A 27,028-nucleotide genomic window follows, 5' to 3' on the forward strand; every position below is an offset into this window, starting at 1 on the left:
ATAATGGAAGCTAAATATCTAGCAGTTTCTACCCACTGATATTTTTACAAAAAAAAAAATCCTAGATGTGTGAAAAAAATGAAATATTTTGCTTGTGTAGTCTTGGTTTGGTGGTTAGTCCTTTATAGCCAGTCATAATACATAAGCAGCTTTCAGAAAGTTCAAGTTAGAATTCTTGTACAACGCATAAATCAGTGCAATATTTCTCCTAAATCTTTTTCATTTTCTTCCTGCATCTTTTCTCCTTTTTCTCTAATCATCTGACATATTCTGTATGGGCCTTTTCCTGCCTTTCTCCACCAACTACTGATAGATATTTTTATGCTTTTAAAATCTTTTCAGTAACTCACTGAGATGATATGTAATGCCATCTAACAGATTCCTGCTCTTCTGTTCAACCTATTAACAGATATTCTGATCACAGCACAAAATTCTTATTTCTCGCATGGCTTCTCCTCTTTTCCATACTGCTCCTCTGTCCCCCACTTCATTTCTCCCTCCCCTTCACTTGCCCCTCCCCCCCACTCTCCTGGCTCCATTCCCCATCCCCCACATGGTTACCCCTCCCTGTTCCGTTACCTCTGCCGCTCCGTCACCCCTCCCACCCTGCCCCCCACCGGCTCCGTCACCCCTCCCACCCTGCCCTCCTGGCTCCTCTCAGCTAATGGGAATAGTTTTTCCTTGTCTACCTTATCCAAACCTGTAATAAACTTGTACACCTGTCTTAAATCTCCCTCAATCATCTTTGCTCCAAGTAGAACAACCTTAGCTTCTCCAACCTAGCCTTGTGGCTACATTCCTCCATCCCTGGAACCATTCTGGTTGCAGCCTAACCAGAGCTTTATAAAGGTTCAGCATAACCTCCCTGCTTTTATACTCAATACCTCTATTTATGTATACCAAGATCCCACATGTGTTGCTAACTACTCTCTCAATATGTCCTGCACCTCCAGGTCCCTCTGTCCCTGCAGACTCTTTAGAACCGTGCCATCAAGCCCATATTGCCTTTCCTTATGCTTTCTGTCAAAATGCGTCACTTCACACTTCTCTCTGTTAAGTTCCATCTGCCGCTTTTCTAACTATTTGCTAGCCTATTGCAATCCTGTTGCAACCAATTTGTATCATCCTCCCTATTTGCCGCTTCTCCAAATTTGGTATAATCAATTTCAATTTTAAAATTTTACTCTATATTCCAATATCCAAATCATTTATATATATCAAAGAAGCAGTGGGCCTGGCACTGCCCCTGTCTACACCACTGTCTACCAACCTCCCATCTGAAAGATAACCATTAACCATGACTCACTGTTTTCTGCCCTTAAGCCAGTTTTTTATCCAAACTGACACTGACCCTCCTATTGCATGTGCCACAATTTTGTTAACCAACCTTTTGAGGTATGTTGGCAACAACTTTCTTAAAATCCATATAGACAACATCCATTGCATTCCCTTCATCAGCTTTCATTGAAACAAAAAAATTCAATTAGATTAGTCAAACACAATCTGTCTTTTACAAATCCATTCTAGCTATCCTTAATTAACTCAAACCTCTCCAAGTGTCTATTGATATTTTTCTCTGATTAGTGTTTCTAAAACCTTACCCACCACTGATGTTAAACTAATTGGCCTGTAATTAACAAGACTACTTACACCCTTTCTTGACTGTGGATGTCACAGTTGCCACTCCCCAATCCTCTGACATCTCCCCCATATCCAGGGAGGATTCAAAGATTAAGGCAAGCTCTTCCGCTCTCTCCACCGCACTTTCTGTAGCAACCTGGGATGCATGCCATCCGGACCAGGTAACTTATCCACTTTAAGTATAGCCAGCCTTTCCAGTACCTCCTGCCTCTCAATTTCACCCCATCCAAAACCTCTACCAGCTCTGCTTCTACCGATATTTTGTCAGCTTCCTTTTCATTAGTAAATACTGATACAAAGTACTTATTAAATCCTGTTGCTATTTCTGTCATGATATATTATTGAAATGTGACTACTCAGTCTGTTCTGGTACTTATTTGTGAAATGTAATTGTTAAATCAGAGACAGAAGATAAGCAGGATGCAGATGATCCCTCAGAGGCTGAATACTGGAAAGGGCCAGCTCAGGATGTTGAAGATAAAACCAAGTATGTTTTGCTATATAAATTATTATATATATTTAAAAAGCAAGGAGCTGACATTAATATTGCATTTCAAATTTTGCTGTGGTTTATCTGAAAATAATGAAATTAAAAGCCCAGTGTTAATGATAATTAAAAAGGATGTGAGCCATGCAACAATTCAGAATGATCGCATAAGCATGAAGTTGTCACAACTGTTTGCCTTCGCTGTCCCCCAAAACAGTCTTCTCCCCCCACCACCCCCCTCCCCCCCCATTCATTACCTTGTGTGGATGGAAGTTAAATCTAAACTGTGTTCATCTTCCCTCCTCGGAGTTTTTGGTTTTGCCAAATAATTTATTAGGGTTCAGATTTTATCTGCCTCAGAATCTTGAATACAGTAATAAGATCTTTTTTTTCCCCAGTGTAAGCATTTTCAGTTGCATTTATCTTTTGAAGCTGAATGCCCAAACCCTGATATCAGCTTAGCTACTTCGTTCTGTACCTTCTCCCAAGCCGGGAAATCCCCCCTGCAATATGGTGACCAGTATTGCACACAGTCCTTTATGTGCAGCTGAAATGGTTTTCCTATACAAGCACAGTATTAACTTTTTTTTAATATATTTTTTCATGGGATGTGGACGTCGCTGGCTAGCCCAGCATTTACTGCCCATCCCTCATTGCTCATCGCCACCTGGAACCGCTGCAGCCCATGTGGTGCAGGTACACCCACAGTGCGGTTAGGAAGAGCGTTCCAGGATTTTGACCCAGCGACAGTGAAGTGCCAGCAATATTGTTCCAAGTCAGGATGGTATGTGGCTTGGAGGAGAACTTGCAGGTGGTGGTGTACCCATGCACCTGCTGTCCTTGTTATTCTAGGTAGTAGAGGTTGCGGGTTTGGAAGGTTTACTGCCACTGTGCATCGGTGGTGGAGGGAGTGAATGTTGAAGATGGTGGGCGGGGCGCTAATCAAGCGGGCTGTTTTGTTCTGGATGATGTCGAGCTTCTTGAGTGTTGTTGGAGCTGCACTCATTCAGGCAAGTGGAGAGTATTCCATCACACTGCTGACTTGTGCCTTGTAGATGGTGGACAGGTTTTGGGGAATCAGGAGATGAGTTACTCGCCACAGAGTTCGCAACCTCTGGCCTCCCTAAGACTTGTTGCCAATGTCTTTAGTTAGCTCTGAAGAAGAGTCATATGGACTCGAAACGTTAACTCTGTTTCTCTCTGCACAGATGCTGCCAGACCTGCTGAGTTTCTCCAGCACTTTTTGTCTTTAGTTATATCCCCTGAGATCTTGTTTGTTTTCTTCACTTGTTGTATGCTGCACTTGGTTTTAATGAACTTGTGCATTCAGCAGAAGTAGATAACACGAGTGCCATAGCTGCCATTGTGCCAGGCACAGGTAGCTGAATATTCTTCTTCTGTCACAAAATTTCTTTTAATCTTTGACATACAGACTGATGCTAATTGTTCACTGTTTTCCTGTATGGATTGGTAGGTTTTTTTTAATAATTGCCATCTGTTTTATTCCTGCCATGCTTTTATTTAAGAAAAAATGTCCGGGGAATAAGTTGTGTCCAAAATATCAAAATTGTTATTAAAGCTGAAAAAGGCTTATGACACAGTGGAAAGAGCATCTTAGATACTGTTAACATCAATGTGAGATAAAAGAACTGAGAATAATTATCCAGGGACTTGCATTGTGCAGAAAAGGAAGAATCAAGCAATTCTGTCTCTGATGTCACTTCAAAAGAAAGGCTTAATGGGAACTTTACCTGGTTTGATCGGTGAGCTGCCAGTGTGTCAATTGTAATGAATGGAGAAAACATAGTCAACATTTTTCTCCACCCCCACCACACCAGCCACAGAAATCAACCTATCACCCCCTAAACAAATTAATAAAATAAAACTGGATGAAAACTATTGTAGCTGGTGTGTACCCATCTTAAAAAAGATTGTGTTTTGTATCCAAACGCCATTGGATCTTGGGAACCTGCTATGTTCTTCACTATTAATATATTATTCGTCATGTCGTTACTGGGGCAAATTTCCTACTCGCAATCAAAGTCTCCACTGTCAGCCTCTCCCCATCCAAATGACCTCGGTGAGGAGCGTTGTGCACTCCTGCCTCTTCACAGTCCCAGCCAGCTGATGGAGCCAACCTGTCTTCTAATGCAATGACAGCCTCAGTGTGAAGCCATATGTTCCTCAAGTGGATGCAAAAGTTCAGTTTGAGTTCACAGCAATCCCAGGTGCTGACCTCTCCCATCTAACCTTGTCAGTATGGATGAGTGGATTGTACCTCTCCCCACCATATCCTTCCCACATCCAGCAGAAGCCCCAAGCCCTGGACTCCTTTTTGCTTCCCAGCCCACCAGTTTCTTTCTCATCTGCCTGTTCATACTACTTTTTTTTAAGCACTGTAATACTGTTCTGGCTGAAGATTCCACATCCAGCCTGATATCTACAAAAAGACTATCCAGTCTGAAGTGATGGTCACATGTGCATTATCCCTGCCTGAGCTTTCCCTTTATCCCAGTCATAGACCCTGGCCCTCTTGCTCAAACCAGATTTCACTGGGAGGTGCAAATCTTTTCAGTGTTTTTCAAAAAGGAGCAAGCAATGGGTGGGACTGCAAATATATAGAGAGGAAAATGGAAAAAGAGTGACATAGATGTATAGTAGAGAAAAGAAATAGTTGAGACTGAGAGGTGATCAAGGGAAAGAGAGACCTTAGAAAGAGCATGAATGGCAGTTGGAGAGAGGCACAGTGATGATAGCTAGAGTGCGAGATAAGCATGGAAAAAGGCAAAAAGCGTGGAGGTCAAAAAAAGCAGTTGGAAACAGAAATAGAACAGAGGTGAGTAGAGACAGGTGCAGGAAGAGTGTGATTTGTTCCTATTCATGAACAATGCCATAAAAGGTTCATTTATAAAGTGAAAACTATAATGAATCCTGTCCTTCATCTGCAGGGAGGATGAATTTGATGAATATTTTGAAGACATGTTTCTGTGAGCTGTGCTTTGAAGAGGATGTCAAAGATTAATCACTTCATACAATATGTCCCAGAAGAAGTTTCCTCAATTGTTACTTAAATATCTAATTTACCTTTTAGGAATCAAAGTTAATTTTTACAGGCAACAAATTTTATTTTTCACATTTAAATCAAAACATTGATAAACCCAGGAGAATATGAAATTTGAAAGCTGAGAATCCAAAACACTCAATTGTGAACATGACTATTATAGCAAAATATTTCTAGTTAGCTATATAACAATTATCACAGAAGAAGAGTTTCCACCTGCTACGTTTAGTAATTTGGTGCAGTCATCTTGGGAAATCAAAGACATCGTCAATAATCCACTTTGAATTGTTAAGTTTTAATTGTATGAATACTCCAAATGACAGAAAATGTATTTGTTTATTAAGCAGGGCAGCAAGATTAAATTATTAACTTACTTGCTTACTGTTTTTAGTTATTCTGGTGTGTGTGGATAAGGGATTCATCAGTGAAGTCCTATAACATAACCGGTGATTTGTCAGCTTATTCTATAAAGGGAGCATTAAATTAGCTTCTTTATTCTTTTAAATGAAGAACTGATTTATATAGGTGCAAGCATTCTGTTTCTTTGTATTTTATTTTTATTTTACTGTTATATGTTCCCTAAATAAACCACACATTTGAGTTTTTTTAATTAAATGTATTTTTCATAGTGTATAGCTAATCTATTTCTCATCTGTTGTCCACAATCTCATGAGATAAAACACTCTTTTTCTCTATGCCCACAAATGATTTGGCATCAAAGATGGAATTACTGATTGCCAAATTAGAGAATGGCAAAATGTGAAAGATTTTAGCCAAATACACGCAAGTTGAGTGATTTGGTAAATATATGTCTAATATAGTTCAAACCTAGATAAATGTAGAGCAATATGCTTTGGGGGAAGAAGAACGTAGAATATAAATATGTCCTGAGTTCTGATATTCTCATTGTAGTAGAGGAACAAAACAGCCTGGTGAACTTTCTCTGAACTGTTTCCAATGTAAGTATATCCTTAAGTAAGGAGACCAAAACTGTACACAATACACCAGATGTGGTCTCACTGATACTCTCTACAGTTGTAGCAAGACTTCACTACTTTATACTCCATCCCCCTTGCAATAAAGGTCAACATTCCAATTTCCTTTCTAGTTACTTGCTGTACCTGCATGCTAACTTTTTGTAATTTATGTACAAGGACACCCAGATCCATGTGTACTGCAGCACTCTGCAGTCTCTCTCCATTTAAATAATATTCTGCTTTTCTATTCTTCCTGCCAAAGTGGACAATCTCACATTTTCCCACATCATACTCCAAATGTATGTGCCAAGTTTTTGCCCGCTCACTGAATCTACTTATATCCCTTTTGCAGACTTTGTATCCTCCTCTCAACTTGCTTTCTTACCTATCTTTGTATCATCAGCAAATTTGGCTACAGTACAGCCAGCCCCTTCATCCAAGTCAAAGAACTCTAATAAATTTGTCAAACACAATTTCCCTTTCACAAAACCATGTTAACTCTGCCTGATTGTATTCTGATTTTCTAAATGTCCTGTTACTACATCCTTAATAATGGATTCTAGTATTTCTCCAATGACAGATGTTAGACTTATTGACCTATAGTTTCCTGTTTTCTGTCTTTTTGAGTAGCAGTGTTACATTTGCGACTCTTCAATCTGCTGTGACGTTTATAGAATCTAGAGAATTTTGGAACATTATAACCAATGCATTCACTATCTCTGCAGCCACTTCCTTTAAAACCTTAGGATGCAGGTAATTGGGCCCAGGGGACTTGTCAGCCTTTAGTCCCATAAGATTTCCTAGGGCAGAATTTTCTGGTCGACGAATGGAGGCGGGACCTGCTCGCCGACACGTAAAATGACGTGTGGTGACGTCAGGCGTGCATCCCGATGTCACCGCGTATCGTTTAGATTGTCAGTTCGGTGGGAGCGCAGCTGTGTTGGCTGCGTGCCTGCTGAACTGTCAAAGGCTTATTAAGGCCATTAAGAAAGTAATAAAAGTTGTTAAGAATGCTGCCTGTCCAACCTGAAGGTTGGCGGGCAAGCAAAGAGCCCAGGAGGCCTTCGCATTTTTCATGAAACCTCACCCACGGGCGGGATGAGGTTTCAGGAAGGGTTTATTAATTAAATAAAAAATTTTGAAAGAATTAATGGACATGTCCCAGCTCATGTGACAGTTTCACATGAGGGGACATGTCCTTAAAAATTTTTTTTTCCTTTATTAAATTTTTCAGAACATAAACTAATCTCCCTGAGGCACCTGCGTGCCCCCTGTGCAACACCCCCGACAGGGGTAGAATTCAGCCCCTAGTACTTTTTCTCTAGTGATCATGATCGTTTTAAGTTCCTCTCTACTTTTTCACCCCTGCTTTTCTATTCTCGGGATGCTTTTTGCGTCTTCTACCCTGAAGACAGATACAAAATACTTGTTCAAAGTCTCTGCCATTTCCTTGTTTCCCATTATTAATTCCCAGTCTCGCCCTCTAAAGGACCAATGCCTACTGTCACTGCTCTTTTCCTTTTTATAGTGGAAGCTTTTGCTATCTGTTTTTATATTTCTTGCTAGTTTTTTCTCATATTCCAATTTCTCACTCTTTATGAATTGTTTAGTCATCCTTTGCTGTTTTGTAAAATTTTCCCAACCTTATGGACTGCCACTAATCTTTGCTGCATTGTGCATCTTTCAATTTGTTACCTTCCTTAACTTCCTTAGTTCTGAAATATCAAATACCCTTGAATATTCAGGTCCCAGCTGTCGTCGCTTTGCAGCCATGTCTGTGTAATGACTAACATACTCATTTATTTCTAATTATGCTATCAATTCATCCATCTTTTTACAAATGCGTGCATTCAGATGAAGAGCTTTTAAAACTGTCTTTTTACCATTTTTTCCTACTGTGACCTTATTTGCTGGTGCATTCTTAAGTTTGTATACTTTGTCCCTTCCAGTCACACTTTGGTTATCATTACCTACATCCCTGTCTGCACTATTGCCTTGTCCTTTCTCTTTAACTTTCCAAATCGACCCTCACGTTCCTCCCCTAGCTGTTTAATTTAAAGGTCTATCTACAACTTCATTACTCGCCAGCACACTGATCCCAGTGCGGTTAAGGTGAAGACTATCCCAACTGTACAGCTCCTTTTCCAGTACTGATGCCAGTGTCCCATGAATCGAAACCCATGCCCCCACACCAATCTTTGAGCCGTGCATTCAACATTCTGATCTTATTTTCCCTTTGCCAATTTGCTTGTGGCTAAAGTAGTAATCCAGAGATTTGTGGTTCTTTTTAATTTAAATCTTGGTCTATATTTCACTGTCAATGAACTGTCTTCCGTAATCTTCTATTTCTAACACAACAGTTAATTATGACTTGTGATATTGATGGTAACCAATATACTTTAAATAATATTTTATCACTTTGTTGTACCATGCATGTGGATTAGCACTCAGCTGTGATATTTCTGATCTACTTAGCACAAAAAGGTAAAACTAATTCACTAGGCCCTTCTTAAAATGTAATCCTATTGTGGAAGATTCAGAATAAAAGCGCAACATATTGTGATACTACAGCAACATGGTAATATTGTAACAGCAATTCTGTGGAATTCCTTGGCATGTGACCTAGTGTTCACCAACATGGATAGAGCAGAATTGCCACCTGACATGTTTTCAGAAAATTACTTTTAAGCTTATTTCTGTGTCTGTTGGTGTGCAGAATGAACCATATGTGTAATTAAAGGACAGCAATTTGGAGAACTGGCTTCCATAATAGGATTTTCCTCATAAACCTGTCTAGAAGATTGACATCAGAAGGAACATATTTATTAATTAAATTAAGACAACCAGTAGCCTTAAAAACTATGCTGTAAAAATAAAATATATTTCTGAAGGGCAGCTTATAATAAAACATCTTCCTATTTTTCATCAAAAAACATTGTCTCATTCAACAGTTTCTATACATTTATTGCTAATATATTAAAAATCTTAGACTGTGAACACTTTCCATCTACAAAGTCTTACTCGTGTCATGTTTCTGTTGCATTTTTGTGTTGACTTTTTCCATCACAAATTCCTCTGTTCCCTTTTAGATTAGAATGCCTATGTAAATTTGGCACACTGTATTTACATATCCTACTAATGTTGGAGTCGTAATTGCATATCCCAGCCCTTGAACCTGTACTCCATAGAAGCCAGAACCAATTACGGCTTCCTAAATTGTTATAACTTATGCTATTTCCTTGAAAGTATTAAAATGAAATAAAACTATTTTTGATCCAGATCTTAAAAATCCAGTCTGTTGCTTAGGAAGGGTAAACACTGGTTGTTTACAGCTGAGAGTCGAGATTCTAAATTCTAACACGTTATGGGTCAGAGAGATGCAGACAGAAAGATTCAGTCAAACAAGTCTTTCCTTGTTCTACTTTTTAAAGTACAATTTGAATATTGAAGGCAAACAAGCCACCTTGAAAGAAAGGAGGAAAAGGAGCAAAGAAAAACAGGTTAAGAACGACAGAACCTCTAGTCCCTTCTCACCTGCCTTTGATGAGGTTTGAATGGGGGAATGGATTGAGGGTTAAGGGTGAGGTAAATGACAGAGCAGAAGGAGAGAATACAAGGATAGAGTACGTAGTTGAAGTGATTTTAGCTAGGGGAATTAATGGCATTGAGGAGTGGTAGAAGCAAGATGAAGGGGTTGGGATGATTAGAGGGTGAGATGGGAAGGGAGCCACAGAAGATCACTTTTTCACCAGCAACACCAAACCTATCTTTTAATTAACATACAATGCCATGCAATATCCCCCACCCAAAAAGGAACAAAATAAGAAAAATACAAATTGAGGCAAAAATGAAAGTTGTGGGGAGAGAGAAAAAAGAAAAAACAGAAGAGCTGAGACAGAAAAATAGCAACACAAAACAGGTAAGACAGAGACCATATTATGGCTTAAAGTATGTAATGTCATGGGAGATTGACTAGTAGACAACTCCTATTATAAATTCCTATGCCTACATTTATAATGGAAACTATACCTATAAAAATGTTATGCTGTAATTACTTTTTTCCTACTACTGGTGGTATTGTTACACCTAAGTTTTGCAGCTCCCAATTCATATATAAACTTGGATTGCATGCCATGAACTTGAAATAGTCATAAGTTAAAGCAATTATATCAAATTACTCATGTATGTTGTAATTTATAATAACAAGACTATAAAACCTCAATAATCCAATTTGCTGGCTGTTGGAATTGGCACAAAAGTCTTTCCTTTGCATGAACATTTTTCGGAGCCCAAGTGTAATCATGATGACTGTGTTCTCCTGCAGTGCTGCATGTTTTAGACCAAGGAAAAAGTTTAAAAAAGAAAATTAACCTTACCTTTCTAGCCAAAATCAATACTGCTTCAATGGATTTCAAATACAGTTATAAAATAATAGGTGTTGTGCACTATTAGCATAGCTGAGAATGCCAGAAGCATATAGTGGTTATAGATCAGGCTCTTGGAATGCTTTTGTTTTCCTGTTCAAATGCAAATGTGCATGTGCATCTGAAAATGTGCTGTGTCCCTTATGATTTGATCACTATCTCTGGGTATTTCCGTCCTTCTGTACAATAACAAAGGCCAGATTTAGTAATCTGACAGCAGTAAATGTGTACTTTATGTAAGGTTCCTAAATAGTGGAAAGTACTGACCATCAAACTAGATTCATCCAGGCTAAAACCATAAATCTCACATATTTATACTTTAATATATAACAGCAAAATTTGAAGTCCAAACAATATTTTAAACTACACACATCACAGAGAGGATCAATTAGGTCTCACTCCTCATTGTTCCTTTGAAGAATCTCTTGAAGTGAAGAAATCTCTTGAAATTAATCTCTTGCCATGCACCTCATTAGGGAATGTTGCATGAAATATATAAGGTGAGCAGGCATTAAGCTCTTTACTGGTTAGAATTTTGCTTAAGGACTAATGGACCAGTATCCACTTTAACTCCTTTAAGGAAGGAAAAATTCAATGATAGTTATGCAGTGATGGGGAGACATTTTTGTGAAATTAACAGCAAGTTATTTTAGTGCTGCCAACAAGCAGAAACCATATTCTGCCTGATATTAAATGCATGTTATTAATAAAGCTGTATATACACTTGTAGGATGCTATTTGTAACAGGATGTAAATTTTCATACTGTCGAAGACAATTCTTTGCCTTTAATGAGACACCCATTATGTTAAAAAAGGGGCGACGGTTGAGACCCTTTTCAATAAAATAGTAACTAAAAACTCAGTCCAAAACCATTATCACGTTCAAAATACAGGGAGTGATATCACCGTTGAAGTCTGCTATTGTCACTTTAGAATTGGTAAGTTAATCTTCACTAGATCAAAGGCCATTCTTTTACATGGGAAAGAAGCAGTCACCTTTTTTATACCTTCCTATGTTAAGTAGGATGGATTTCGTGCATAATTTGGATAACAGTGAAATGCGTTTTCCGAAACGCCCTTGAAGATAAATATCACCAACCTTCTCCATGAGATTAGGTTATATATAGTGTACTTTGGGTAAGCAGGAGACTTAAGGACTAAATCTAAGTCCATATTTAAAGCTTGGTTAAATTCCCAATCCATTGCAAAGAAATCTGCTTATGCCCGCACATGTATATCTCAATTACTTTGATACATCCTATTCCACAATATTATACACACTTTCAAATTTGCAATAAGCAGCAGTCCTAAGACTGTCATCAAATCAGAGCGCTGAAGCCAATGCTATTTTAATCTGACAGACCTAGACTCTATCATCATTACTTTGGTAATGAAATTGTCCATCACTCATTGTTAGATTTTCCCAATTTTGCTATGTAAATGTGAGCCATGATTTTATGCTTCTGTTAAAAATTGGGGCTGTGATCACTCCTGGCTGGGTGTACCAATTCTGGGATAGGCTGCAATGAGTTCTGCAATCTAAGATCAGTATAATACACCTAGGCACCCTGCAAACAGTGTCCACAGGGAATCAAACCTGTTAACTTAAATTTCTGACAGTCACAAAATCAGGCCAGCCAAAGTATCTAAATGTAAGATAGCACCCCACTCTCCCGCCTAATTAGGTTATATTTTCTTCCAAAAAGCAACATTTGCACTGCTGAATAACTCCTGGAAATATCAATGTGGACAAAAAGACCTCTTCAACTACTACAACTTGCATTTACATAGCATCTTTAACAGTAAAAATGTCACAAAGAAATTTAAGGGGAAAAATGGACAGAGAGGGGTGATCAAGAGCTTGTCATAGGTAACCAAGGAGGCTCCTAAAAGGAGAGAGGGGAAATTTAGGGATGGAATGCCAGGGAAAAATCCTAGGAAAGTGTTGTCACCAATGGTGGGGTGAAGAGAAGGGGTAAGGTAGGGAATAGCCCAGATTCAGAGGAACAGGCAGTTAAGGTAATGGGTTGTAGCACAGAAAAAGTAACAGATGGGCTGCGGTGAACTCATGAAAGGGGTTAAACACATGGAAATATTAGTTTTATGGCCTCAGAGTTAATATAGGTCAGTGAGCACAAAGGTGATGGATGAGTGAGATTTGCTGTGAGACAGGATATTAGCAGCAGAGTTTTGAACAGGTTGAAATTTATGGAGGTTGGAAGGACAACCATTGCAATAATTGAGTCTAGAGGTGACACAGCAAGGACGAGAGTTTCACTGGCAAATGGGCTGAGTTTGGGGTGGAGATAGTCACTGTTACAGAGGTCAAAGAAGAGGCTGTATTTGTGACAGAGAAGACATGAGGCTGAAAGCTTAGCTGAGTCAAAGAAAATATGAAGGTTTTAAACAGTCTGAGACAATAGGTGGGGGAGTGGAACCAGTAGCGATGGTACAAAGTTTATAATGGGTCAAGAATAATGATTTTTGTTTTCCCTGTGTTTTCCAATAGCTGGATGAAATTGTTGCTCATCCAAGACTATGCTGGGCAAGCAATCTGCCAGCCCAGAGCAGTGGAGGGGTCGAGAATATGTGGAAACTGAACATCATCAGCATATGTCGGTGATGGATCCATGTTAACAAATGTTGCCGTGAGGCAGATGAGGAAGGAGGGAGCCAAAGATGGATTCTTAGGAAATTCCCAAGGTGATGGTGCAGTGATGAAAAGAAAATTAATTGGTTGATAATATTCTAATATGTTTGGATAGGTTAGACTGAAACCACACAAGTGCACTACTAACAAGATAGACACCTTGTAGTAATCAAGGTTCGGATGCCTAGGTACAGCAAAAGAGATGCTAAGTCAAAGCGGACATCTTAACAAGGCTGACACTTTCATAAATACCATATTCATGATCTTTAACCATCCACATTTCACACAATCATTAGTGTTTCTGGCACCAATTTCTGCTGTTTTCATTTGGGCGTACAATTTTAAACTGCCTACCAATGTATTGTGGACACTGCTGCAAAGTATTAGGAAATGGAAACAGTCTAAGTAAGCTATATTGGTATTTGTGGGCATTAGGAATGAGTTTTAGCTTTAATGTTTAAGTTTGATTTGTATTTCTGTATTTGTGTTAAGGTCAAATTGAGTTTTAGTTTCATTTTTAAAAGGTGCCGGCATTTCTAATGAGGTTTTTTACAATTGTTGCAGCTAGGGTAAACAAGCAAAAATAGAAGATTTGGACTGTTGCCTAACAACAGGGGTCCAGAGAGGCAGGTCTCTCCCACAGACACACACACAAAGACTAAAAAAACAGCAGTTTTAAGTTCAGTTTGAAACCAGGACCCCAGAGAGACTGGACACTGGGAGAGGAAGCTGCAGATTTCCAAAAAGAACCAAAAGATCCCAACGCCAAAGGAGTGAGATGGAAAAAGGGGAAAGTCCCAAGCGGACTTTCTAGTCAAAGGAAGGATAGGAACCTGGAAAAGGTCCTGTTAATGAAGTTAAGAATGAGGGCAGAGAGAAAGGCTCCAAGCTTCAGTTTAAAGAGACAAAAGCTGCAGAAAGCAGATTTAAAGCAAGAATGGCTTGTAAGAGGCAGGAAGATCCAAATAGACAACTGAAGGTCTATAACTCTTTGCTATGGGATGTGAAGCAGTGGTACTGTTGACGGCTTAGTCGGTGAGAGTGTGTGGAAGACAGCTTGAATGCATGTGGTGACCCGAGTAAGAGGAACATCAGGAGAGTTCGAAACTCTGGAAGTGAACCCTTGTAGAAGCTGTCTCAGAGAAAGTGTTGGTTTGGGAGAAGATTCCAAGGAGAGTGGAGATTGGAAACTCTCATGTGAAGGGTGGACTTCAGTGAGACCAGTTGGCGCTCAGTGTAACAAGCATCGGGTGGGGGGGGGGTTAGTTGATGAGAGATCCATAGCATCTGTCTGGGGTGGCATTTGTCTCTTGGTTTCAGACTGTGGTGTGACTGACCACAGGGTGCCTTTTAATGCATCTATTCTTGCAGTAAAATGCATAGAATTGCTTTGAATGTGGAGTTTGCTGATCATAACTGTTGATAGTGATGTGACTGCCAACAGCAGAAAACTGGTGTAATTAGAGAGATAAGTGCTGGCAAAAGTCTCCAAAACCAGCTTAGCTTTTTGAAAGACAGTGCTCAACAAATTTATTGGGATTATGTCTATAATGTAGAGGATGTGATATCTGTAGTGTTCAGAAAATACAGACAGTCTTTGGTGGGGTTCAAAATATATTACTTTATGATTTTGAAACTTTGCTATGGATTGTTGTTCTATTGCCCAGCACCAGTTTTACATAGGGACAAGAGTAGACTATTCAGTCCCTCGAGCTTGTTCCACCATTCCATCAGATCATTTCTGATCTATACTTCAACTCCATCCTTGGATCCATTTCCCTTGATACCATTAGCTAACAAAAATCTACGCTGTCAATTGTGAAAATTTCAATTCTCCCAGCGCCTGTGGGTTTTTAGTGGAAAATGTTCCTGCTTTTTACTTACCTTTGTGTGAAAAGTGCTTCCTAATCTCACTCCTAAATGGCCTAGCTCTAATTATAATACATTGTCCTCTTGTTCTGGATTCCACCAACAGAGGAAATATCGATCAAGTTTATATAACATGTCCTCATAATTTAACCCTTTAAGCTCTGGTGATATTCTGCGAATTTGCACTGTACTCCCTCCAAGTCAATAAGTACTTCGAGGTGTGGTGTCCAGAACTAAACAGTCCTCCAGATTGGGCCTGACCAAGGTTCTATACAACTGAAATAAAACTTCATCCCCTTTGTTTTCTGACCTCCTTGAGAGAAAGGCCAACATTTTATTAGACTTATCATATCTGCCCACTAGATTTTAATGATTTCTGTACATGGAACCAAGTAGGTTTGTTCTTCCACAGTTCGTAGTCTCTCACGATGAAGAAAACATGCCAGTTTCCTTTTCTTGGATCCAAACCTCTCACTTCCCCACACTGAACTCCATCTGACATTGTTTTACAATTTCCTTAATTTGTCTTAGTCCTTTTGCAACGTTCTGCTTCCATTCTGCACAATTTACTGTCCCTCTTCCTTTAGTTCATTGGCAAACGTGGATACACAGATCACTGTGGAACACCACCTATCATACCCTGCCAATCAGGATTCCCTTCATTCTTTTCGCTCCTACCTGCAATTACTAAATCATGGTACAAAGCTACCTCTTAATTGTGGAGTTTTATTTTTGCTAATAATCTGTTATGTGGAACCTTATTAAAAGACTTCTGGAAATCCAAATAGACAACATCCATAGACAATCCCCATCCGTCATGTTAGTGGCCTCTAAAAAAAATTTAGCTAGTGTAACCAGACATGACCTACCTTTCACCTACCCAATCATGCTGACTCAGATCAGCTCATACTTGTCAAGTGTTTCTTTTAATACCCTGGTGTAAAAACCATCAGGTCTTGGAGGTTAACGTTCCATTCTTTTCCCTATTACTATTTTTTAAAACTTACATTAAATCCAATAAGCTCCCTTTTACTTATTCTTCGGTTCCTTTGTACATTTTGTAATGAACATTGAACACTGTCTAGTCAAGCATAGAATACCAAGCCATGGTTCAGAACAAAGCTTTCAACAATGTGCCTTAACCCTAATTTCACAAGTTACTGCTTCCATGTGACATTTCCACTTCCTACTTAACCATTCTTAATGGCCAGTCTGACACTGTCAATTTAACATGCTAATTTAAAAAAAAATTAAAACACAATTTCTGAAATTCATGATGTTTAATTCATAATGCAACAGAAGGAATATCGGATTTATCTGCAGCTTATATCATAAATCATAGCAAGTTCATGTCCCAGTGCACTCCCATTATAACTATCTTTTTTATGTTATATATGAAGCCATTAGGTTTTAGATTTCATGGACAAACAAATTGAATTATGGGATATATTCCCAAAATATTAATAAAAATCTTGAAATCCAATGTAATAAAAAAATAATTGAACTAATTCTGTTACCTTGGAACAGATCTGTTGCTCTTAGGATTTTAGTCAGGGTTCTATTCCAGTTATAAATTGTTTTTAGTTTTCTTAGTGTGTGCCAGCTTTTTCATGCTTTATGGTGGTAGTGGTGGTGTGTTCCAGATTACTCAGGGAGTCTAAGTTGTTGTGGCAATATACACTTTTACATGCATGTTGTAATCTGGAACTATGGATAGTGATGGTAGAGGCTGCAATATTCTTTCTATCATATGGCTGACCAGGAGCCTCTCCTGGTCTTACCACCTGCTATTGGGTTTACAGGTTGACACCCACCCTGTTTGGCCATGTTATGAATGCACCTTCCTTAACCCACTGAGTCTTGGGGTGGGACTCGAACCCACTCCTTCTGGCTTAGAGGAAAGGACACTACCCACTGCACCACAAGACTGCCATGCTTTGCAGGATGTCATAAATGCAAATTCAGTAACACTCCAATGCATCTATCAATTAGCTTTAAACCTCGTAACTATAAAATAAATGCCTATCAATTTACTGAAATTAATAGATTCCAAAGGCTGAAGTGCTGAAGGGAAGGTTTACTTTCTGATGTGGATAATTACACCACATATAAATAATGGACACAATCAAATGAAAGTTTATTGATTACTTGACTGGAGTAGGATTGGATTTTTGTTACAGTGAAGTAACAGGTTGTTCACTATTATTTTTGAACTTGGTAAGGGGATGGTAGTATACTGGTAATGTTATTGGACCTGTAATCCAGAGGCCTGGGCTAATGCTCTGGAGACATGAGTTCAAATGCCAGCATGGCGGCTGAGGTATTTTAAATTCAATCGATTAATAAATCTGGAATAAAATAATAATCTCATTAATAATGATTATGAAACTGCTGGATTGTCATAAAAACCCATCGGGTTCACTAATGTCTTTCAGGGGAGGAAATTGGCCATCCTTACCCAGTTTGACCTATATGTGACTGCAGACCCACAGCAATGTCATTAATTTTCAACTGCCCTCTGAAATGGCATTGCAAGCTATTGAGTTGTATCAACTGCTACAAGAAAAAAGTACTGTGGGTGTACCTACACCACATGGTTCAAGGAAGCGGTTTACCACCACTTCCTAAAGGACATTTAGGGATGGGCAATAAACACTGGCCTTGCCAGCGATGCTCACACCCCAAGAAAATATTTTTTAAATTATTGCTTAAAAGTTTGTTGAACATGTGCTAGTAAGCCAGTGAATCTTTTGGTGGGTCATTGTTAAACAGTTTGCAATGTGCCTAAGATGTGAAGTTGTGAATGTTCATTCACAAAGTTTTTAAAATATTTCACATGTTCTGGATTTTCCTCCACGTTTCCCTTCATTTCCTCCACGTTTCCCTTCATTTCCTTCGACTCCACCTCCTACTTCTCCATTTGCTGCTGCAGGAAGATAAAGTGAGTGAAATCTCTGTTTTGTTTACATTGATTTTATACATAAACTCGTCCTAAAAAGCTCAAAGTGAAAACATCCTGCCGCAATATGATTATGAGATATAAACTATGTAATTAGAAAGATCTAAAAAGACTTCTTCATTTGTTCTGGGGGTGAGTGTGTTGCTGGAAAGACCAGAATTTATTGCCCATACCTATTTATCCTTGAGAAGCTGGTGGTAAGCTGCTATTGTGAACCGTTGCAATCTGTGTGGTTTAGGCACGCCAATTATGCTGCTAGGGAGGAAGCACCAGGTTTTTGACACAATGACAGTGAAGCAATGGCGATGTCGATGCAAGTCAGGATGGCGTGTGACTTGGAGAGGAACTTGAAGGTAGTGGTTTTCCCATACATCTGCTAGATGGTAGAGGTTGTGTGTTTGAAAGGTGCTGTCGAAGGAGCCTTGGTGAGTTTTTGCAGTGCATCTTATAGGTGGTACACACTGCTGCCTTTGTGTACCTTTTGTGGAGGGTGTGAATGTTTAAGATGGTGGATGAGGTGCTGATCAAGCAGGCTGTTTTGCCTTGGATAGTGTTGAGCTCCTTGAGTGTTCTTGGAGCTGCACCAATGCAGGAAAATAGAACAGAGGCAGTGTTACTGTGTGTTATACAGTTTGAAAGAATAGAGGACTGAAGACGGGAAGAGCAAAGGATTGTGGATTGCTGCTGTTTCAGTGTTGCCAGAGCCAGCCAGACCATTTAAAGGATATGGGAGCCTCTAGGGATTCTGCGTCATCAGGACCTTTGTAAGTCAAGTGAGAGAGGATTCATAGACGTGCACCCTGTTGGTGTGAAAAGTGTCTAGGGACTTCAGATTGAATGTGGCTCCTGGTGAGTGTGACTCAAGGGCCAAAACGATTAGATGGGAAGTGAGAAATCCTACAAAATGGAGGCCGATTTGAAAAGACTGAGAGATTGCACATGGTGTTACATTTGTGTGGGAAGTAATGCAAGTGCTTGTAACCACGTGAGGCACAACTTTGTTGTATTGGCTATTTTAAAGTGAAATTTACCTTTTGATTTGAAATATCTTTTGCTTGTTAATTAATGTTTGAATCATGTTGATTTTAGTTGGTTTTTTGCAGTAAAAGTTTTTTAAAAATGAATCTTGCCCATCAATTTTCTTTCCATTGGCATTGTGAGAATTCCTTTCTTTTAAAAGTTATCGGTTTCTACAAGGATCCTAACATACCTAATAAAACTTCTCTAAACAATAATCGTACTTTTCACATAACACTCCTGATTTATCTGTTTTTTGGGTTCTGCTGTTACCAGTGCTGAGACAGTTTGGGTTTCTGTCATAAAGCAGAAAAAATACATTTTGATTCAGCAATTCACTCTTAACATATTGTGTTTGTATTAAAGAAAAATTGTATTCCATCACCCTGCTCTTACATTTCAACACAGGTAAGTTTGAAAATATATCAAATAATTAGTCACGCTTTCTCTGTTTCTGTCTCCTACTCTGTGACCACTATTAAAGTATGATCAAGAATTTGACCTTAACTTTTCTCTGTCTATTTAAACTATTTTCTTTGTCTCCTCACTTCACACCTTCATGCAGCCAGGGAAGAAGGCATCAACTTTGCCTGTCATTTTCTACTGTTTTCTTCTGGACATAACTAACTCATTTAATGCACTAATTAGCACGTAAGCAGTTCACACTAAAACTGTGCAGTGCACAAGTCTCCCAGGATCATAAGTCCCACAGAATGAAAGTAGGAAGTTGTTTTAAAATATTGAGACCACTGGCTTTACAGAAAAAAATAATTAACTCAGCAAGTTGGCCTTCTTAACACATATACTCTTTGGACTTCCAAGTTATGCTGTGATGTTAGTCTATGGTAAATTTATATAATAAACCTACAAATCCCAAAGTATTTCCTCAATTTCAACATTGCTAGAGCAATAGGTTCCTTTGCTGTTTTGAACAAAGTAAAAATATACCAATTTGGGTAAATTAATACTGGGAGCACTTAACTAAAGTGAGTCTCATTGGAACTCAATGGGAGGAAAAAAATTAACAAATTGAAGAATCTCCTAACCCTTTTTGACAGCCATTTCTTCTTGTTCCTTCCTTTGTTCTTCAATCAGCTTCATCTTTTCATCATACTCATCAGCTCGTAATTTCCATTCAACTCTGTTGTTTTGGAGTCCCTCATACATTGGTGTTATTTCTTTATGGAATCTTGAAAATTCCTGCAAAAGGCACCCAGCTATCAAATGTCAGTTTAGTGATAATTTGATGGTGTTAAAAAGTTAATGGATAAGTGTGCATTATCATGGTAACTAAAACAGAGATCTGGCTCAAAAAGGGCAGGACTGGGTACAAAGTATTCCTAGATATTAGATGTGCAGAAAAGATAGGAAAGGGAAGAAAGAAGGAGAGTTTGCAGTATTGATCTAGGAGAATATTATAGTGCTGGAGAGAAAGGATGTCCTAGAGGAATCAAGGACAGGATTTATTTGGTTAGAATTAAGAAACAATAGAGGTATCATTGCACACCATGTGCATTCTATAGGCCACCAACAAGTGGGAAAGATGTAGAGGAACAAATTTGCAGGGAAATTACGGAGAGATGGATGGAGTACAGAGTAGTAATGATATGGGATTTTAATTATTCTAATATAGACTGAGATAGTAAAAGTCTAAATGCAGATAAGGGGAAGAGTTTCTACAATGTGTTCAGGAGAATTTTTTTGATCAGTATGTTTACAGCCCAATGAAGGGGCATTGCTAGATCTAGTTCTGGGCATCGCACTTTAGGAAGCATATGAACACTTTAGAAAGGGTGCAGAAAAGATTTATGAGTATAGTTCCAGTGATAAGGGATTTTAGTTATTTGGGTAGGTTGAAGAAACTGGGATTGTTCTGTGGAGAAGAGAAGGCAGAGGAGAGATTTGATAGAGGTGCTCAAAATCATGAGGGTCTAGATAGAGAGCGAGAGAAACTATTCCTGTTGGTGGAAAGTCGAGAACCAAAGGACACCAATTTGAGCTGAATGGCAAAAGAACCAGAGGCAGTATGAAGAAAATCATTTTAACGCAATGAGTGGTTAGGATCTGGAATGTAGTGTCTATGAGAGGGTGGTGCAGCCAGATTCAATCATGGCTTTCAAAATGGAATTGGATAAACAACCGAAGAGAGAAAATTGACAGGGCTAAGGGGAAAGGGCTGAGTAGGACACTAATTAAATTGCTCTTGCAGAAAGCTGACACAGATATGATGGGTTGAACGTCCGCCTCCTGTCTGTAACCATTTCATGATTCTAATTCAGACCAGATAGGGAATAAAACAGCCATTGTACTTACCTTATACACAAAAGTACACACAAAGTCGATGAAACCAACTTGTAGTTTGGGGAGTTCACCCCCTTTGTTTCTGTCCATCATGGGCTGTTTAAGGAATAAGCCAAGATTTCAAATTTGATATATGTATTTCATTAGTGAAGCTTTATTCATTGGTATGAAACATAATACTACATTATGCATTCTCAAAGTTATATATGCTGTGCTGCTATATTAGTGTATTATAAAAGTTTAATTCAGAAATGTATTAGTAGTGTTTTGTTGCATTTTTCACAGCTAATTCTTCTTGTAAGCATATATCACTAATTATCCAAGAAATCTAACTTAATTTGAAACAAAGTTAAGTTGGCTTTAATTTAAGTATTGAAATCTTACAATTGGCTGTTGCTGTAAAACTGTTCGTTCCAGATCACCCTGCTCCCAGAATTCATTAGCAACCATTAGTGCAACCTGGAATGAAAACATTGTATGAAAGACAAGTGAAGAAAATATTTAATTGCCAATTTGATGGTATAATGCAAGTAGTGCTCTTGTAGAACATGGTTTTAATCAGGCTTTAAAGAATCACATAGCAAAGAAAGGACATATTGAGGGCATCTTTACGCTAATTTGGCATAAATTAAATTCAAGGCCATTTAAATTCAAACAATATATAAAATTCTTTGATACTTTTCCACACATCAAAATCTGAAAGCTTGAGCTTCTTTTTAAATCCTTGATTCACAATTTCATGAAGAAGTGTTTGACAAACCATCAACACATTTGTTTGTAAAAGAGATGTAAATCACAACAAAATGCATCATCCTGGCTTTTGTAAAGGACACCATGATAAAAATTAAGAGCTCTTTATACACATACTTCTGTCTAAAATACAAAATGGTTTGCTAAATCTCTACGATTCTAAGAAATTCTGGTTTATGAAGATTGAGAAATTTTCATGGAATAAACTCAAGGCAATATTTTTTTGAAATTTTCTTTCACCATGAATTCCTATCAAAAAACACTGACATCCATGTGATCAAAGACGGGCATTGAGGTATGCTAAAACATTTGAAAGAAGAGTAAATCTTTAAGATAGTTGGGGAATTTCAAAATAAATATAAATGCCCTCCAAGTACTTTTATTTTTCATGTTGTTACACTCACACAGTAGAATCTTATAAACTATAAATATGAACTTCTGAAGTATAAATCAGAAATGGACACTTTCCTGTAACACAAAATGGAGTTGAGAGGTCCGGTGACCTCTTTTGCCAACACATGGAACTGTAAGAATACTGAGCTTATTTGCATTTCTGAACAAGTCTTTGTGAATATGCAAACGACCCTTCCTGTGATAATGACTCCATCTAATTAAAAAGACTTCAAACTTGAAATTCAGAAACAATGAGTGTGAAAAGCTCTATTTTATCAAGATGGTATGTGCATGAGTATTATCTGGACTCCATTGTCTGACAATGGCCTAACCATCAGAAACTATTTATGAGGACAATGGGAAGAGATATTCTGGTCACATGACAGAGACAAGGTTGCTAGTAAGGATTTTAATAAGACACTCATGCTCTCATCTGGACCTGTAAAAAAAATTATCAATTTTGCTTCCAATTTCCACCCATCTATCACCTTCACATGGTCCATCTCCTACCCTTCCCTTCCTTGACCTCTCTGAAATCTTTTCTGGCGATAGACTGTCCACTAGTATTCATTACAAGCCCACCGACTCCCGCAGCTACCTCGACTACAGCTCCTCACACCCTGCTTCCTGTAAGGATTCCATCCTATTCCCTCAATTCCTTCACCTCCGTTGTATCTGTTCTGATGATGCCACTTTCCAAAATGGCGCTTTTGACATGTCTTCCTTCTTCCTTAACCGAGGTTTCCCACCCACTGTGGTTTACAGGCCCTCAGCCGTGTCCAACCCATCTCCCCTGCCTCTGTCCTCACACCTTTCTCTCCCTCCCAGAAATAAGATAGGGTCCCCTTGTCTTCACTTTTCATCCCACCAGGCTCCGCATTCAAAGGATCATCCTCCGCCATTTCCGCCAACTCCAGCATGATGCCACCACCAAACACATCTTCCCCTCACCCCCCCTGTCAGCATTCCATAGGGACTGTTCCCTCTGGGACACCCTGGTCCACTCCTCCATCACCCCCTACATCTCAACCCTCTCCCACAGCACCTTCCCATGCAATCACAGAAGGTCAACACCTGCCCCTTTACCTGCTCCTTCCTCACCATCCAAGGACCCAAACACTCCTTTCAGGTGAAGCAGAGCTTCACTTGCACCTCCTTAAATTTGGTCAACTGGATTTGCTGCTCCCAATGCGGTCTCCTCTACATTGGAGAGACCAAACGCAGACTGGGTGACCGCTTTGTGAAACACCTGCAGTCTGTCTGCAAGCATGACCCAGACCTTCCTGCCACTTGCCATTTCAACACACCATCCTGCTCTCATGCCCACATGTCCGTCATTGGCCTGCTGCAATATTGCAGTGAAGCCCAATGCAAACTGGAGGAACAGCACCTCATCTTCCAATTAGGTACTTTACAGCCTTCCGGACTTATCATCGAGTTCAACAACTTCAGACCGTGAACTCTCTCCTCCATCCTCACCCCTTTTTTCAAAATTCATTTTTATATTTTATCCACTTATTTTTATTTATTTTTATTCATGTTTTGTCCCCTTTTTATCCCCCCTTTTTATCCCATTTTCAATCCTATTTTCCCAGCCACCACCCCCTCCCTCCATTCCACCCCCACATAGACCATCTATCACTTCTTCATGTTGTTCTTTTCAGAGTGCTTACCCTTGTTCTGCTATTATCACATTCTGCTTTCTTACCTTGGCCACTATCAGCACCTCCTTACCACTACCATTAACACTCCCTTTGTCTTTTCATCCATGACATCTTTGTCAGTCTCTCCTTTACCCCCACCTATCACTGGCCCTCTATCCAGCTTCACCTGCTCCACCCCTCTTAAATAGTATAAATTTCATCACATTTCTACTTCTCTTTAGCTCTGAAGAAGGGTCATATGGATTTGAAACATCAACTCTGTTTCTCTCTCCACAGATGCTGTCAGACCTGCTGAGTTTTTCCAGCATTCTCTGTTTTTGTGTTAATAGGAGATATTCTGGTCAGACAGGCTGAAACATCTATGCCAACAAACGGAGAAGACCCTGCCTAAGAACACCTGCTCTTAAGCCACATTTGGCAGGGACTCAAGCAGGCCTTGAACTCTCTTCCTAAGGGACCACATCAGGGTTCCGAAATTGCATTTTGATTGGAGCATAATAAGAGAAATCTGCTGCTGTGAACAAAAATCAACAGTTTTTAATCCATTCTTCTAAAGTACTAGAACTGTTCTTAAGTGGACAAAAAGGATTACAGGCCTGGATCATTTGAAGTCTTCATCCCGGGGGAAAGCAAGTGTGACAAAGAACTCTTGAAATCATAAAATATAAACACATGCTACTTTTATGGTCGTGATCTTTTCCTGTGTGTATGTGTATCTGTATGAGTGTGATGCAGTTCCAGTGTTAAACAATAAACATTTACCTTTCTTTTAAAACTTATAAAAACCTCTCATTTGCCTGTTCCTGACAATTAGAGTTAAAACACCATTTTTTAAAACTCGCTTTCTTCAGTCAGTGGGTAGATGAAAAACAAAAGGTAGTCATGCTTATCATCACTCCATCTGTAACAATGTTGACATTTCCAATACAAATCATTTATTGATTTAGGCATTTGTTAATAACTTAAAATGTAATATTTTGTTCTCACTGTGCTAAATTTTCCAATGTCCAGTTCATTGGAGATTGGACATATAACTGAAGATGAATGCCAAGACCAAAAAGAAGTCCTGACACATGGACCTTTGTGGGAATTGCCCATGAAGTTTAAACTTCCGATGGGTAATTCCCCTGTTCCCTGGGACCCTTTGCGAATGTCTCTGACTTTGAGCTGGAGTAGGAAATATTAAACAGATTAAAACCTGGTCTAACACCTGGTTAACTGCATAACCAACTAACCACCCCCCTGCCCCCACCAACACAACCCCCATCACCTCCTGAATCCCCGACTACCCCCCAACACCCCACTCCCCTCCCAACCACCCCCCCAACCACTCCCCCGCTATGCCTGAACAGACCCAATTACCCCCTGACCGTCCGAATGATGACGTGACCCAACTACCTTCCCCGCCCTCACCCACCCACCCTCACCCACCCACCCTCTCACCCAGTCACCCCCTACCCACCTACCCACTTCACCCACTCATCCATTCACTAACATTCACAGATCTGGATCTTTAAACTTACCATACAGCAGCTGATACTGTAAAAAGCAGGCATGTTCTGTCTTCCCTCAACTCTATTCCCAACGGAGTTCACAAGGGATGCTGAGCTGCATATTTCTTTGACAGCCGGGATTGAAAGATCCTGGAAGAAATGCAGCAGCATCGGGTTGGGAGAATCTTTGAGCACAGCAGCAATCCATTCACTATTGCCACTGCTCAGAAGATTCAGGCTATTGTCTCTTCAGACATGTCAACGTTGTTTAGAAATTCAGAGTAGTACATAATGTCAACTGCATTCAGATTAAGATTGGCGTTTTTGCATACCTTGCTTTGCACTTCCCAAGGCTTGGTAATGGCAGACAAGTCACATCCTGTCATCATCATTGCCCTGCAACAGGATGAGAAGGTATTGGGCCAATAAAGCCATAAAAAACAAATTCGGAGCAAAGTAAAAAAATATGTATGAAGAGCAAAATACATACATAACTATTTCTTTCTTGGTTGGGTCGGAAGAAATGTACTTTATGGCCTCTTCTTCATTCTCTGTTTTTTCGACATGGTCCACTATCTTTTGAAACATTGTCCTTTTCCTATTAAACATTTCAAAAATTATATTGTTAAAGTAGCCCATTTTTCAATTCTACTCCATTTAATTTGTTTCCACTGAGAGGATGCCACAGTGTATAGATATCTGGGAGTCATAAATGATTCCATATTCTAGTCGTTTCTTTCAACAAGATGGTTTTCTTAATATCTTCTAAATTTATTTCCATTTGTGTCCTCTTTTGTTGGTTTACTTTGAAATAATTTAGTTTAATTTATCTATACTGTTTAATATTGTTTATACTCCTGTGAAATCCATCTTTACAACCTCTTCTTTCCAGGTTTGTGCTTCTTCTATCTTTTCTCATAGCTCATCCCCTCAAACTTAGGATCAGCCTTGTTGCTCCTTTCTACACATATTCAAATGTAAGCTTTTTTTTCTGTGGGGAAGATAGTGAACAAAGCTGAACATAGTGTTCTAAGATTAAAAAGAAAAATGTGACATTTTGGAAATAATAGCGGGTAAGTCGGTGAAGAAATAGATTATGACACTGGAGTATGCAAACCTTCATCAGAACAGTATTCTAAATGTGAACAACTACTGCAACGCAACACCTTAATATAACTTTTGTAGAGGTTATATTTATGTTCTGAAATACATACTCCTAGATCCATTTGTCCTTTTAAATTGTTTCATCTGATTGTTTAAATACAGATCATGAGTCGCCTATTGATTTTTTCCCCAACTTTCCTTGTTCTAATTCAATGCCTTACCTAAGTTTACTTTGTCC

At 39.1% G+C, this 27,028-nt stretch overlaps 2 protein-coding genes across 3 annotated transcripts in view; one reads left to right on the top strand and one right to left on the bottom strand.

Moving 5' to 3' along the window:
• The window catches only part of fra10ac1 (FRA10A associated CGG repeat 1), a 91,981-nt gene that overhangs the window by 24,922 nt on the left and 40,031 nt on the right, over nt 1–27,028 (top strand). Inside the window, exons 13-14 of one of the 2 annotated variants that reach the window (XM_078566010.1) lie at nt 2,044–2,128; nt 5,077–5,806. In XM_078566010.1, the coding sequence (XP_078422136.1) occupies nt 2,044–2,128; nt 5,077–5,119 (128 nt within the window). In that variant the 3' untranslated portion in view covers nt 5,120–5,806. Of the gene's footprint in view, nt 1–2,043; nt 2,129–5,076; nt 5,807–27,028 lie in introns of those variants that run through there. The other variant, XM_078566009.1, reaches the window with a different exon arrangement.
• pde6c (phosphodiesterase 6C, cGMP-specific, cone, alpha prime) overlaps nt 16,376–27,028 on the bottom strand; it is a 39,765-nt gene continuing 29,112 nt past the window's right edge. Inside the window, exons 17-22 of the mRNA XM_078566007.1 lie at nt 26,177–26,284; nt 26,019–26,082; nt 21,771–21,845; nt 21,399–21,482; nt 20,132–20,285; nt 16,376–18,035 (exon numbers count right to left, since the gene is read on the bottom strand). Of these exons, the coding sequence (XP_078422133.1) occupies nt 17,932–18,035; nt 20,132–20,285; nt 21,399–21,482; nt 21,771–21,845; nt 26,019–26,082; nt 26,177–26,284 (589 nt within the window). The 3' untranslated portion in view covers nt 16,376–17,931. The remainder of the gene's footprint in view (nt 18,036–20,131; nt 20,286–21,398; nt 21,483–21,770; nt 21,846–26,018; nt 26,083–26,176; nt 26,285–27,028) is intronic.

Source organism: Cetorhinus maximus, chromosome 20 (assembly GCF_964194155.1).
Source record: "Cetorhinus maximus chromosome 20, sCetMax3.hap1.1, whole genome shotgun sequence".
In the NCBI taxonomy this organism is placed as follows: Eukaryota; Metazoa; Chordata; class Chondrichthyes; order Lamniformes; family Cetorhinidae; genus Cetorhinus; species Cetorhinus maximus.